Raw genomic sequence first — 13,868 nt, 5'->3', positions numbered from 1 at the left:
TCCAGATGCCCACCACCCTCTGTGTGAAAAAGCTTTTCCTCATGTCCCCTCTAATCCTTCTACCAATCACCTTACCAATTACCCTTGGTAATTGACCTCTCAGCTAAGGGGAACAAGTCTTTCCTGTCTCCGCTATCTAAGCCCCTGATAATTTTGTACACCTTAATTAGGTCAGCCCTCAGCCTCCTGTATTAAGGAACACAACCCTAGCCTATTCAATCTTTCCCCATAGCTGCAATTTTCAATCCCTGGCAACATTCTTGTAAATCTCTTCTGTACTCTGTCCAGAGCAATTATGTCCTTTCTGTAATGTGATGACCAGAACTGTACACAAAATTCCAGCTGTGGCTTAACAAGTGGTTTTTGTACAGTTCCAGCATTGCATCCCTGCTTTTGTATTCAATGCCTCGTCCAATAAAGGAAAGCATTCCATTATGCTTTCTTTATCACCTATCCACCTGTCCTGCCACCTTCAGGGACCTATGGACTTGCACTCCAAGGTCTCTTACTTCTTCAACCCTACTCAATACCTTCCCGTTTATTAGCCCCTTGCTTTGTTTGTCCTCCCCAAATGTATTACCTTACAGTTTTCCAGAATGAATTCCATTTGCCACTTTTCCGCCTACTCAACCAAACCATTGATATAATTCTGGAGACAACAGCTATCCTCTTCAATATCTACTACACAGCCGATATTTGTGTTATTCGCAAAATTTCCCGTGCATTCCTCCCACATTTGAGCCCAAATCATTAATATATACAACAAACAGCAAGGACCCCAACACTGAGACCTGTGGAATGCCACTGGAAACCGCTTCCCATTCACAAAAGCATCCATCAACCATTACCCTGTTCCCTGTCGCTGAGCCAATTTTGGATCCAACTAGGCATCTTCCCCTGTATCCCATGGGTCTCACTTTTCTGACCAGTCTGCTATGTAGGACCTTGTCAAATGCCTTACTAAAATCCATGTAGACAACATCCACTGCAATACCCTCATCAATCCTCCTTGTTACTTCCTCAAAAAATTTGATTAAGTTAGTAAGACATGATCTTCCCCTTACAAAACCATGCTGACTATCCCAGATCAACCTGTGCCTTTCTAAGTAACAGCCCATCCATCTCTCAGAATTGATTCCAATAATTTGCCCACCACCGAAGTCAGACTGACCGGCCTATAATTTTCTGGCCTATCCCTCACACCCTTTTTGAATAATTGTAGAATGTTCGCAGATCTTCGGTCTTCTGGTACCTCACCTGTATATAGTGGCGATTGGAAAATGACCCCCAGGGCATCCGCTATTTCCTCCCTGGCTTCCATTAACAGGGATACAATCTATCCGGCCTTCAAGATTCATCCACCTTCAAGAATGTCAGCCCCTACAGTACTTCCTCTCTCATTATACTTATTGTATCTAACATTTCACACTCCCCCTCTTTAACTAGAATGTCTGCATCATCTCTCTCCTTAGTGAAGATAGAGACAAAGTACTCATTGAGAACCCTGCCCATATCTTCAGCATCAACGCATAAGTTACCACATGCATTTCTGATAGGCCTTACCCTTTCCTTAGCTATTGTCTTGCTCTTAATGTACTGGTAAAACATCTTTGGGTTTTCTTTGATTTTACCTGCCAATGTTTTCTCGTATCCTCTCTTTGCTTTCCTAATTTCCTTTTTCACAGAATTTTAACGGCACAGAAGGAGGCCATTTGGCCCATCATGTCTGCACCAGATCTCTAAATGAGCATTATGACCTAGTGCCATTGCCCTGCCTTTTCCCCATACCCCAGCACATTGTTTCTATACAAATAATCATCTAATGCCCTCTTTTTTACTTCACCCCTGTACTTACTTTACTCCTCTAGGTTTTCTACAGTATTAAGCTTTTTGTGACTATCATGAGTTTTCTTTTTCTGCTTAATCTTGGCCTGTATGCTCCTGGATAACCAGAGGACTCTAGATTTGGCAGTAGCACCCTTTTTCTTTGTGGGGACATGTCTACATTGTTCCCACAGAATCTCGCTTTTGAATACCTCCCACAGATTTGATACTGTTTTCCCTTTTAGTAGCCTTACCAGCCCACTTTCACCAGTTTAGCTCTCAGCTTTGTAAAATTTATTTTCCCCCAATTTAGAACTTTTATTCCTGTTCTTTGTCCTTTTCCATAATGATGCTAAATCTAACTGTATTATGGTCACTATCTGCAAAATAGTCCCCCACTGTTACTTCATCCACTTGACCAGCTTCATTTCCCAAGATTAAATCTCATTGGGCTTCTTACGTAATGGCTAAAAAAATGAATGCAGTTCAAGAATTTTGTGCCCTTCGCACTGTCCGTACCCCAAGTGATATTAAGAGTGTTGACATTAGGGTGGTCAATGGAAAATGGGATTAGAATAGTATGGTACTTGTTTGACCGGCGCAGACTCAATGCGCCGAAGGGCCTTTTTCTGTGCTGTAGACCTCTATGACACTTGCTAACACACCTACCTACCATCTCATTCACCTGGCACCTCACTCACCTGCACCCTCATATATCTATCACCACACTCAGCTTCCACCTCACCCACCTGGCACTTCGCTCAATGCCAGCTAACCTACTTGCCACTTCACCCACCTACCCCCTCACCCACCTACCCCTTCACCCATCTAACCCCTACCCACTTACCCATCTTACTCACCTACCCACTTACTTCATCCACCTGACCCACTTGCCCACTTACCTCACCCACATACTGACCCTACCCATTCACACATTCATCCTCTCATCATTCACTAACTATAAAATTGAACCTTTAAACTTACCATATGGCAGCTAGTGCTGTGAAAAGTGGGCATGTCCAGCTATCTTCCCTCCTGACTCTATTCCACTGCAACGGATCTCTCTCAGGGATGCTGTGCTCCGTATTTCTGGGAAAGCCAAGCTCATAAAGTCCTGGAAGAAATGCGGAACAGCATCGAGTCAGGGGAATGTTTGAGTGGAGCTGCGATGAACAATGATTGCTGCTCCTCAGAAGACGCAGGCCCATGAGTAGAAAATTACATAGAATCAGTTTTGCTAATGTTAGATGAAGGAGGTGCATAATTTGTAAGGTATAACTAGTTTTCTGTGTTCAGATGTTAATTATGAACAATACGCCATAAGAAGTAGTGACAGAGTATTGTCTCTCATGCATATAAACTCTTCCTTATTTGGGGAGTAAACTTTGTATCCTTTCATTCTGCATCGTGTATCCTCTTCATAATTAGTTGTGCATTATTCTTATCATTTATAGGGTATTTCTTGTTGCTACCTTAATTAAATTCTTTTATTCTCTAACTGTTCACCCTACCCTCCCAAAATGGACAATATCAACTAACTCTTATATAGCACCTTTAACATAGGGAAAAGTAAAGACATGAGGAAAAATTAGACACTGAGGTAAATAAGAAAATATTATGGGAGGTTACCAAAGCATTGTTCAAAGAGGTGGATTTTAAGGAAGGTCTTAAAGGAGGAAAGGGAGATGGAGAAGTAGAGGGGCTTAGGAAGAGAATTCTGGAGAATGAGCCTAGGCAGATGAAACATAACTGCCATTTGTAGAACAACAGAATTAGGTTTGTACAAGAAGCCAGAGTCAGGAACAGAAATTTGTTGGGGATAGAGGGTCGTTGCATGGAAGACGTTAAAAAAACATGGAGGAGCAATGCCATGAAGGAATTTGACACCAAATGAAAATTTTAAATGTGAGGTGTTGAGGAATTGGGCAATGCCTGTGTTGATGGGACTAATTGGAAAGATGCTCTGACAATGATTGGTTAGTTAATTCTTTCAAGTTATCAACAGTCACAGATTGCAACTCTTTTGAGTACAATCACAGTTCTTGGTTTCCGGGAGTGGGACATGAACCTACAACCCTCTGATTCAAAGGTGAGGGTGCTATGAATTGAGCCACAGCTGACACCTCTTGGTTAGTTAATAGTGGACCCAAGCAAAAGCATTCCCAACAAGCTCAACAGCAAAGGAAAGGTGTTGAAAGAAGTTAATTTTTGTTGAATTTGATAATTACTGTTGAGAGGTCAAGGAGGGATAATGCATCATAGCCACAGTAATAGTGAATGCCACATGCCACTTTAATTAGGGCCATTTTGATGCTATGGGAGCCTGATTGGAGGAATGGGCACAGATCAGGGCAATGTTCAAACGGGAGAGGCAGCCGAATGAATGGTCTCTACCCTAGTGACAAAGAAATCCATAAGCTGTTTGCATTTTTTGTGAGAGGCGAGAGGGCAAAGGAGAGGGTTTTAAGGAGGCACTTGGCAGCAGAGAAAAGATACCAGGACTGGTAAAGTTTTGGATTTCCAGCATCCGCAGTAGCTTTTAGCTTTTTGTTTTTATCTCTGGTAAAGCTTGATGTGGTCTAGCCAGATTTGGTAATGGATAGCCAAGACAGTTGTGTGCCAGACATATTCAGGCTTGCACTTCTGAAATTTGGGGAGTGCAGATGGGAGGCATACCAGAAAGACAACCAGGATGGAAGACGGGATAGAATTTACTATAGCATCAGAAGCGGAGGTGACAAAGTGGTTGAGGAAATCAGCTATGGACAATTAGAGAGCTAAAGGTTAGGCATTTAGTGGTTTGAAAGTCAACAACTTGGAGAAGAGCTTGTTTTTCCAGAGGCAGATGCAGAAGAAAGGGGTGTTTGAAAGAGATGGGTGGTTCAGGATATGGTCAGTTATGGTCTTGTCAATGATCAAGACCACGAGTGCAGAAAGGCCATAAGAAATGGCGAAGTTTAGAGGGTGGTCATGAATATGGGTGGGAGGGTTTATATGGAGGTGGGGTTTAGGGGAGGATGGGGTATTCTGAAGGGATCTCAAGGGGTTGTTGAAATAAAGACTGGAATCACCAAGAATGCGGAGTTTCTGAGGCTGAGGGAAGAAAAGAGGGATGATATTTCAGAGAACTTGAGGATGGGGTGGCAAACAATGAGGAATTTAACAGAAAGGTGAGGGTTGTGGAAATGCTTGAAGGCAAATAACTGGGAATAGAGACCAGTATGCGTCTTGTCAGCGAGGACCAAGGCATTATCCCAGCAGTTAATCAAGGGAAGTGATGGAAGGAATGGTCAGCCAGGAGACCGATCAATGGCAAGGGGTTGGCATTTTTGAGAAGAAGTTTCAATTGAAGACAGGATATCAATAAAATGTTTCACTATAAGGACTAAGTTGGTAAGGGTTTGTAAAGGAATGGACATTCTGAAGGGAAATGCAGAGAAGGGTCCATTATCAAATCCGATTTGTTATGTACATATTATATATAGAATTTAATATCATTGTCACAAATGCAAACATATTCAATGCAACTTGGAAATAAAATGCAGGCTTTCAATTAAAAGTGTCCTGACCATAGTGATAAAAGAAAACTAACAAAACAGTCAGATTCTTATAGAATGGTAACAGCACAGAAGGCAATTCAGCCCATCATGCCCATGCAAATTCTTTGTAAGAGCTACTAAGAGCACTCCCCTGCCTTTCCCCCTAGCCCTGCAAATTTTTTTCCCTTCAGATAATTATCTAATTCCCCTTTGAAAGCCACAATTGAATTTACCTCCACAATGCTTTCAGGCAGTAGGTTCATCTATCGTATTTTCATAATAAATTATGATATGTATTCTTTTATTTTGTAAGAGAAACATGTACATTTAGATAAGGGTAGATGCACACATAAACAGAAATTGAAAAGAGCATTGTACTGATCAGTTCACACAGATTCCAAAGGCATGCACAAATTCAGTGCAGAATGCTGTATCTGGCTTAACAACATAATGCATAATACATCTATTGCAGGGCCATTTTCCTTGTGGCATCCAAACAAATTAAACAACAAATATGGAACAGTTTCCTTTTTAAATGTTAAACAATTTGGTTAAGAGCTGTTGTAAACTTGTTCTGATATAATGTACTACAGAATTTACCTGTGTTTTTACTACAACCAAATGAGAAAGAATGTGTATTTACATAAGGTTCTACACAACCTCAAGACATTGTAAAGCATTTCACAGCCAATTTTGCACTTTTGTTGTATAGGCGTTCTTATAAAGCAGACAAACAAGATAGCCAATTTGCGCATAGGTGAAATAGGCAAGTGGAAATTTTTATTTTTATTGATGTTAGCTAAGGGATCCATGTTAGGACACCGAAAATAATCCTGCTTTTCTTTGAGTAGTGCCATGTGATCTTTTACATTCACTTACAATTATAGAATGGTTACAGCACAGAAGATGTCTGTGTTGGTTTTCTGCATGAGGAACACAACTAGTCCCACTCCACCACCCTTTCCCTGGTAGCCCTGCACATTTTTTCTCTTCAGATGCTTATCCAATTCCCTTTTGAAAATCATGATTGAATTTTCCTCCACCACATTCCATCAGGCAGTGCATTCCAGATCCTAACCATTTATAAAAAACAATCTTCATATCACCGTCGGTTCTTTTGCCATTCATCTTAAATTGGCATCCTCTGCTTTTTGACCCACCTATGAGAATAATTTGTTTCTTTTGTTTCTGTCCTAGACCTGTCATGATTTTGAAGACCTCTATCAAATCTCCTCTGAACTTTTTCTTCACTAAAGAAAACAACCCCAACTTCTCTAAGCTATGCATGTATCCAAAGCCCCTCTTCCTTGGAACTATCTAAAGCTTTCACATTCTTCTAAAGTGGGATGCCCAGAATTGGCCGATTGAGGACAAATCATTCCTTTATCAATGTTCATCTTGACTTCTTGCTTTTGCATTCTGTGCCTCAATTTATAAAGCCCAGGATCCTGTATGACTTTTAACCACTTTCTCAACCAGCCCTGCCAATGATTTGTATGCCTATAACCCAGGTCACTCTCTTCCTACACCCCCTTTAGAATTGTACGATTTATGGCCGGGATTTTCTGGTCCCATCCAAATTCCTGCCGAAAGTCAATGGACTTTTGGCTGCCTCTCCAAATTTTCCGTCCTGCCCGGGATGTTTCCTGCCGTGGGTGAGGCCAGAAAAATACCGAACTTTATTTTATATAGCCACACCTCTTTTTTAACAAAAGTGTATAATTTCACAATTCTTTTGGCTTCTCCTATTTTACTTAGGGTCGCCATGATGCAAGTTGATCACCCTTCTCCACCTCCTCCTGTCAGTCACTCATTCCTCTTCCAGTCCCACTGCATTTAAGGGTGGAATCGTCCCAGAATTGCACTAAGTGCGGTAGCGGGCGTGTAAAACAACGTTTTACCTGCTGGCTGCAATGGTGGGTTTTCGCGCCGTATCGTCCCCTTGCCACCTCATTATTTATGCAGTCACGGGAAGCACCATTCCGCTGGCAGGCTGCCTCCGATTTCACCCGCCATGCCGTCACCTGGCTGCGTCCCCATGCCAGGCGCCATATTTGAACTGCAGCCTCATGCACAACTCTCAGTGCTGGCAGCCCAGGACTGCTGCACAGAAGACATGGCCCTGAAAAGCAAGAAGACTGCAGCCCACCATTTCTCTGACGCGTCCCTGGAACGCCTTTTGGACCCCTTGGAGGGCTGCCTCGATGTCCTCTACCCACCGCTCTGGCCACAGGAGGCCCATCAGTGTCACCACTCTGGCTTGGGAAGCAGTGGCAACAGTGATCAGTGCCAATGCTGCACAGAAGAGGTTGGCCACTCAGTGCAGAAAGAGGATGAATGATCCCATCTGTGTCACCAGGGTAAGGCAACCATCTCATCGGCCTAAATTCACAAACCCATCACACACTCACTGACATCTCACTCACTGCCAGCTCAAGGGACATCACCACTCACTTTCACACACACCCTCACATCTCCATCTGGCCTCCTCCTCTGGAGACTGCCTCCTCAGCCCTTACCATCTTGAGGCCACTTGCACAGATCAACACACCCTAGGTTACCCCCATTCCCCAGTACTACCCTTGGCCCTGCAGCCTCTTCCCTTGCCTGAGGCCATTTCTCCCCCTTCCCCTAGCCCTGCAGCCATTGAAAATCCACCCCCACCTTACGGCTAATCTGTTAAGTAGAGACCTGCCCATGAGCCCCCCTAAAAGCGATGCGGTGCTGCCTGTGAAGCCTGGCGCTGATGACCGCGGGTGCTACCTGATGCAAAGTAGACAAACAAACCTCAAAGCCCTGAGAAAAGTGCAGCACGCTAGGTGCACGTTGCTTATGTTCGCTTGTGAAATGCTGACCTGCCAGATGATGCAGCGTGGGGGGATGATTCCAGGGGCAGGCAAGATGATGAGATGCAAATGCATGGAAATTAGGTTCCCAACGTTGGAGGCACGAAAGGCTTCCATTGATGGGTGGAGCAGACAATCGCAAACTGGTTTAATGACAGCATAAAATCGATTTTTGGCCGTCTCGCCATATTGTCCGGTCACGCCTGTCATGGCACCCGAAGCCAACAGTGGCGGAAAATTCCGGCCTAAGTCTCTCGCCATCGCATCTTTCCATTTGATCTTAGGCCTTCCTGTTTTCCTTCTTCCTGGCATTCCCATCCCCATCATTTGCCTCACCATATTTCTTCTCTCTTTCCTCAAGAGATGACCATGCCATTTCATTTTCTTCTCAGCTACTTTCTCCAATTCTCCCACAAACTTCACAGATCCCCTGATGTACTGGTTCCTGATATTGCAAGCCCTGCCAAAGGGCCCTGCCCTGTGGGGGAGATGGTGGCATAGTGATAATGTCACTGGCATAAGTAACCCAGAGGCCCAGGCTAATGCTCTCGGAATACGAGTTCAAATCCCACCATTGCAGCTGGTGGAATTTAAATTTAATTAATAGATCTGAAACATAAAGCTAATCTCAGTAATGTTGACCATGACAACTGCCATCAATTGCCGTAAAAACCCATATGGTTCATTAATGTCCTTTGGGAAAGGAAATCTGCCCTCTTTACTGGTCCAGCCTACTTATCGCTCCAGATCCACAGCAATGTGGCTGATTCTTAACTGCCCTCAAGGTTAATTAGGGATGGGCAACAAATGCTGGCCTTGTCAGTGATACCCATATCACATGAAGAATTTTTAAAAAAAATTATGTCCTGCACAGGCAAGCTTAAATCATTAATATTTATCAAGAACAGCAGTGGTCCTAGCACCAACCCCTGAGGAACCCTACTGTATACCTTCCTCCAGCCAGAAAAACAACCGTTCACCACTACTCTGTTTCCTGTTACTCAGCCAACTTTATATCTGTGCTGCCACTGACTTATTCACACCACTTATTCCATGGTCTTCAACTTTGCTAGCAAGCCTATTATGTGGCACTTTATCAAACACCATGTCTATGTACACAACAACCACATTACCCTCATCGACCCTCTCTGCTGCCTCATCAAAAAACTCTATCAAGTTAGTTAAATACAACTTGCCTTTAACAAATCCATGCTGGTTTTCCTAAATTGATCCATGCTTGTCCAAGTGACTGTTAATTTTGTCCCAGGTTATTGTTCCTAAAAGTTTTTCCACCACCGAGGTTAAGCTGATTGGCCTGTAGTTGCTGGGTTTATCCTTAGAGCCCTTTTTGAACAAGGATGGGACATTTGCAATTCTCCAGACCTCAGCCACCACCTCTGTAACTAAGAAGGAATGGAAGATTATGGCCAGTGCCTTCACAATTTCCACCCTTACTTCCTTCAGTATCCTCAGATGCGCCCTATCCAGTCCTGGTGACTTATCAACTTTAAATGCAGCCAGCCTTTCTAATACCTCATCTTTATCCATTATTAGCCCATCTAGTGTCTCAGCTACATCCTCTTTCACTACAATTTTGACAGCATCTTCTTTCTTGATAAGGACTGATGAAAAGTACTCATTTAGTACCTCAGCCATGCCTTCCCACCTCCATATCTCCCCTTTTTGGTCTCTAATCAGCCCCATCCCTAATCTTATTAGTGTTTTGATGTGTATATGTTAATGGAAGACTTTCAAATTCAGTTTTATGTTGGCTGCCTGTCTTCTCATACTCTCCCCTTGCCTCTCTTATTTGCTTTTTCACTTCCCCTCTGAACTTTCTATATTCAGCCTGGTTCTCACTTGTATTACCAACTTGACAACAATGGCAGAGAGAGCCTCGGTTTAAAGTTTCACCCAAAAGACAGCACCGCTGACAATACAGTACTCCTTCAGTACTGTACAGAAATATCAGCCCAGAATATGTGTTCTAGTGTCTGAGCCACTGAGCTAAGACTGGTAAAAAGCGAATTATATGTTGCATTATGAGTTATAAATAATGATTATATATATTTTTCATGTGATACTTTTTAAATTCCTTTCTTGTCTGTTACCAACTTACCAACTTGACAACAATGGCAGAGAGAGCCTCGGTTTAAAGTTTCACCCAAAAGACAGCACCGCTGACAATACAGTACTCCTTCAGTACTGTACAGAAATATCAGCCCAGAATATGTGTTCTAGTGTCTGAGCCACTGAGCTAAGACTGGTAAAAAGCGAATTATATGTTGCATTATGAGTTATAAATAATGATTATATATATTTTTCATGTGATACTTTTTAAATTCCTTTCTTGTCTGTAAAAATTAGCTGCTAAGAGAAATATACACTGGCTATAACTGAAGACCAAGAACATGTCCAAAATTGTTATAACTGTTAGGAAATAGAGATAGTTTAAGCAAGTTATATTGGTGTTTATAGGTGTTAGGAATGAGTTTTAGCTTTAAAGTTTAAGTTTGATTTGTGTTTCTGTATCTGTGTGTTAAGAAAGGTCAATGGAGTTTTAGTTTCACTTTAAAAAGGTGCTTCCATTTCTAATGAGGAGTTTTTTGATCCCTAAGGAGAAGTTAAACAAATACAACAGTAGAAAACTGGCTGTTGCCTAGCATCAGGGGGCCAGAGAGGCAGGTCCCTCCCACAGAGACACACAGAAGAAGAGAAATAGCAGTTGTTTTGGAAGCTGTTGGAGTTCAGTTGGTTTGAAGACAGCTGTGAAGCAAAAGCAGCCTAGAAGGGACAGAAAGCAGTCCCAAGCTAAGAAAAAAACCCAAAATCCAGGAGAGTGGAAGAGGGGAAGTCCAAAGAAGACCTTCTAGTCAACGGAAGGACAGGAACCTGGGAAAGGGATCTGTTAATGAAGTTAAGAGTGAGGGGCAGAGAAAAAGGCTCCAAGCTTCAGACTTAAAGAGACAAAAGCTGCAGAAAGCAGATTTAAAACGAGAACAGCTTGCAAGAGGTAAGAAGGCCCAAAGAAACAACTGAAAATCTGTAACTCTTTGCTATGGGCATGTGGAGCAGCAGTGTACTGTTAATGCTAAGTTGATGAGAGAGAGTGCATGGAAGACAGCTTGAATGCATGTGGTGACCCAGAGAAGGGGAACATCAGAAGGAGAGTTCGAAACCCTAGAGGTGAACCCTTGCAGAAGGCATCTGAACGAAAGTGTCGGTTTGGAAGAAGATTCCAAGATGAGCTCTTGGAGAGTGGAGATTGGAAACCCTCGTGTGAAGGACGGAGTGCAGTGAGACCGGTTGACTCACGGTGTGATAAGCGTCTGGGGAGAGCAGAGTTGTGGAGAGATCCATGGCATCTATTTGAGGTGGCATCTGTCACTTGGTTTCAGAGTGTGGTGTGTCTGACCACAGGGTGCCATAGGCTTACATGGACTGTGCACCTACTGTGGACATTAGAGTATAAGATAGCTTTTGTAGCTTGTGTTATCCTTACAACTCTGTATACATCTGTGAACGTATAGTTGTGGGTAAAGGCGTATTATAATATAGTTCATCTTGTAGAATAAATGTTTTACTCTTTTTTAAAAGTTCATCAGCTGACTCCTGTGATTCTGTTCAGTAGCTACTCTCCACGTATCTAAACAACCAAATAAAAGTTAGCATCTATCAAGCTGGGTTCCACTCTGGCATCAGGCTTGTCCAGGGGTAATCTCAACTGGGATCATAACAATAACACTAATTGAAAAAGCATCTTCATCAGTGCAGATGCACGAGTCAATAAAGTACAATATCATTATTGAAATAAAATGTAATTTAAACATGTCCAATTCTGCCCTTAGAATCACAGTCAGGAGAAATCCATGGATCAACTTCAGAAGGAACTGGAAGTTTTCAAACAGGCACATGAATCAGACATAGACCATTTTAGTCATGAAACTGCTCGACTCCGGAAAGAACTTGACTCATCTACAAAGGAATTACAGGAGAAGTTGACCAAACTGCAGCAGTACAAGTCCACAGTTGACAGACTGAATTCTGACCTACAGCATGCACATCAGCAACACCAAGAGGTGGTCCAAGAAGTAAGAATATATTTTTCTGTATTTACAGCAAAATACTGCATTTTATTAAATAAAAACAGCAAATGCTGGAAATACTCAGCAGGGCAGGCAACATCTGTGGAGAGAGAAGCAAAGTTAACATATCAGGTTGATAATCTTTTATCAGAACTGGGAAAAGTTAGAGCTGTGACAAATTTTAACCAAATACAGAAGTGAAGAAAAGGAAATGGAAGGAATAAACAGAAGGGAACGTCTCTGATAGGGCAGAAGGCAGGTGAGACTAAATGACAAAAGGGATAATGATGCAAGGCAAAAATGGATGGAAATAGGACAAGTTAAGAAACAGGAGATGGATCTGGAGGAGCTGTATGTGGGAATAACAGAATCATCACAGCTGCTGTCCAAAAATGGTGGCAGTGCTTACAATCTAAAATTGTTGAACTCAGTGCTGGGTTTTGTAAAGTGCCTAACTGAAAGGTGCAATGCTGCATCTTGAACTTATGTTCAGCTTCATTGTAACAGTGTAAGAGGCCGAGGACAGAGAGTTCAGAGTTGGAGAGGGATAGATAATTAAGGCAACAAACAACCAAGTGCTTGCGGTCGTACTTATGGAGTGATCGGAGTTGTTCCACAAACCAGTCACCAATTCTTTGTATGGTCTCCCCGGTTTAGTAGAGTGAGCCGGGATGAGAAATTTCGGCTATTTGGAAAACGGAATTCCACCATTTCAATTTTTTTTCTGCCCTTGGAGTGACCTGGGGGACCCATAACTCAGCTCCTCCCCTTTGAATCTGTTGCCGTTCTGACTTTCTGTGACTGGGAGATGCAGAGGCCACGCCTCCTAGTAGCTGCTGCTCCCATGTGCAGCCTGCAGAACACTTTCCTGCACTGGGCCATCCACTTGCTGCCACTTTCGTTGGGGGAGTTGATGCCATGGGACTGGGCTGAGAGCGGGGCCAAGGGTGAGGCCAAGAACAGGGTCGGAGGTGAGGCAAAGATCTGGCCCTGAGGGAGGCCAAGAGCAAGGTTGGAGGCTGAGAGCAGGGTCGGAGGAGGAAAAACCACAAGCAGGACCTGGAGTCGGGGGGCAAAGAGACCAAGAGCAGGGCCATGAGGAGAGACCAAGAGCAAGGCCAGAGGTGGGGAGGTGGGGTTGGGGTATCAAGAGTGGGGCCAGGGAGGGAGAGCGAAAGCGGGGCTGGAGGGAAAACTGGGATCAGGAGCGGGGAGAGCAGGGCTGGGATCTGGGGCCTGGGGTTTGGGGCCCTGAAAGCCACTTCTCCCCACTCCAGCTCTTCCCACATCCAGGCAAGATAGGGAAATCTGGGTAGGGCAGAGGATGGAGAAAGAAGTGGGGGGGATGTGTGAGTTGCGTGGGGGGGGGTGCGGGTGTTGGGCTGAGTGGAGAGGGAGGATGTGAGTGAGTGGGGAGCGAGGGCATGAATTAGCCAGTGGAGAGGGAGGACATGAGTGAGTAAGTGGGGGGCTGAGTAGGATGGGAGGAAGGGCATGAGTGAGTGTGTGTGGAGGAGGAGAGAGGGGCTTAAGTGAGTCTGCTGTCACCAGAGACTATGGAAAGTTTGGCTGAA

General features: G+C 43.6%; 1 protein-coding gene across 1 annotated transcript in view; it reads left to right on the top strand.

Annotated features, from left to right (window-relative positions):
- Positions 1-13,868, top strand: part of pmfbp1 (polyamine modulated factor 1 binding protein 1) — a 967,668-nt gene that overhangs the window by 707,388 nt on the left and 246,412 nt on the right. The window contains exon 26 of the mRNA XM_078544531.1: positions 12,058-12,300. Coding sequence (XP_078400657.1) covers positions 12,058-12,300 — 243 coding nt within the window. The remainder of the gene's footprint in view (positions 1-12,057; positions 12,301-13,868) is intronic.

The sequence above is a fragment of the Cetorhinus maximus genome, chromosome 6 (genome assembly GCF_964194155.1).
Source record: "Cetorhinus maximus chromosome 6, sCetMax3.hap1.1, whole genome shotgun sequence".
In the NCBI taxonomy this organism is placed as follows: domain Eukaryota; kingdom Metazoa; phylum Chordata; class Chondrichthyes; order Lamniformes; family Cetorhinidae; genus Cetorhinus; species Cetorhinus maximus.
The sequence above is the reverse complement of the archived record's forward strand: the minus strand, read 5'-3'. Positions and strand labels throughout refer to the sequence as shown.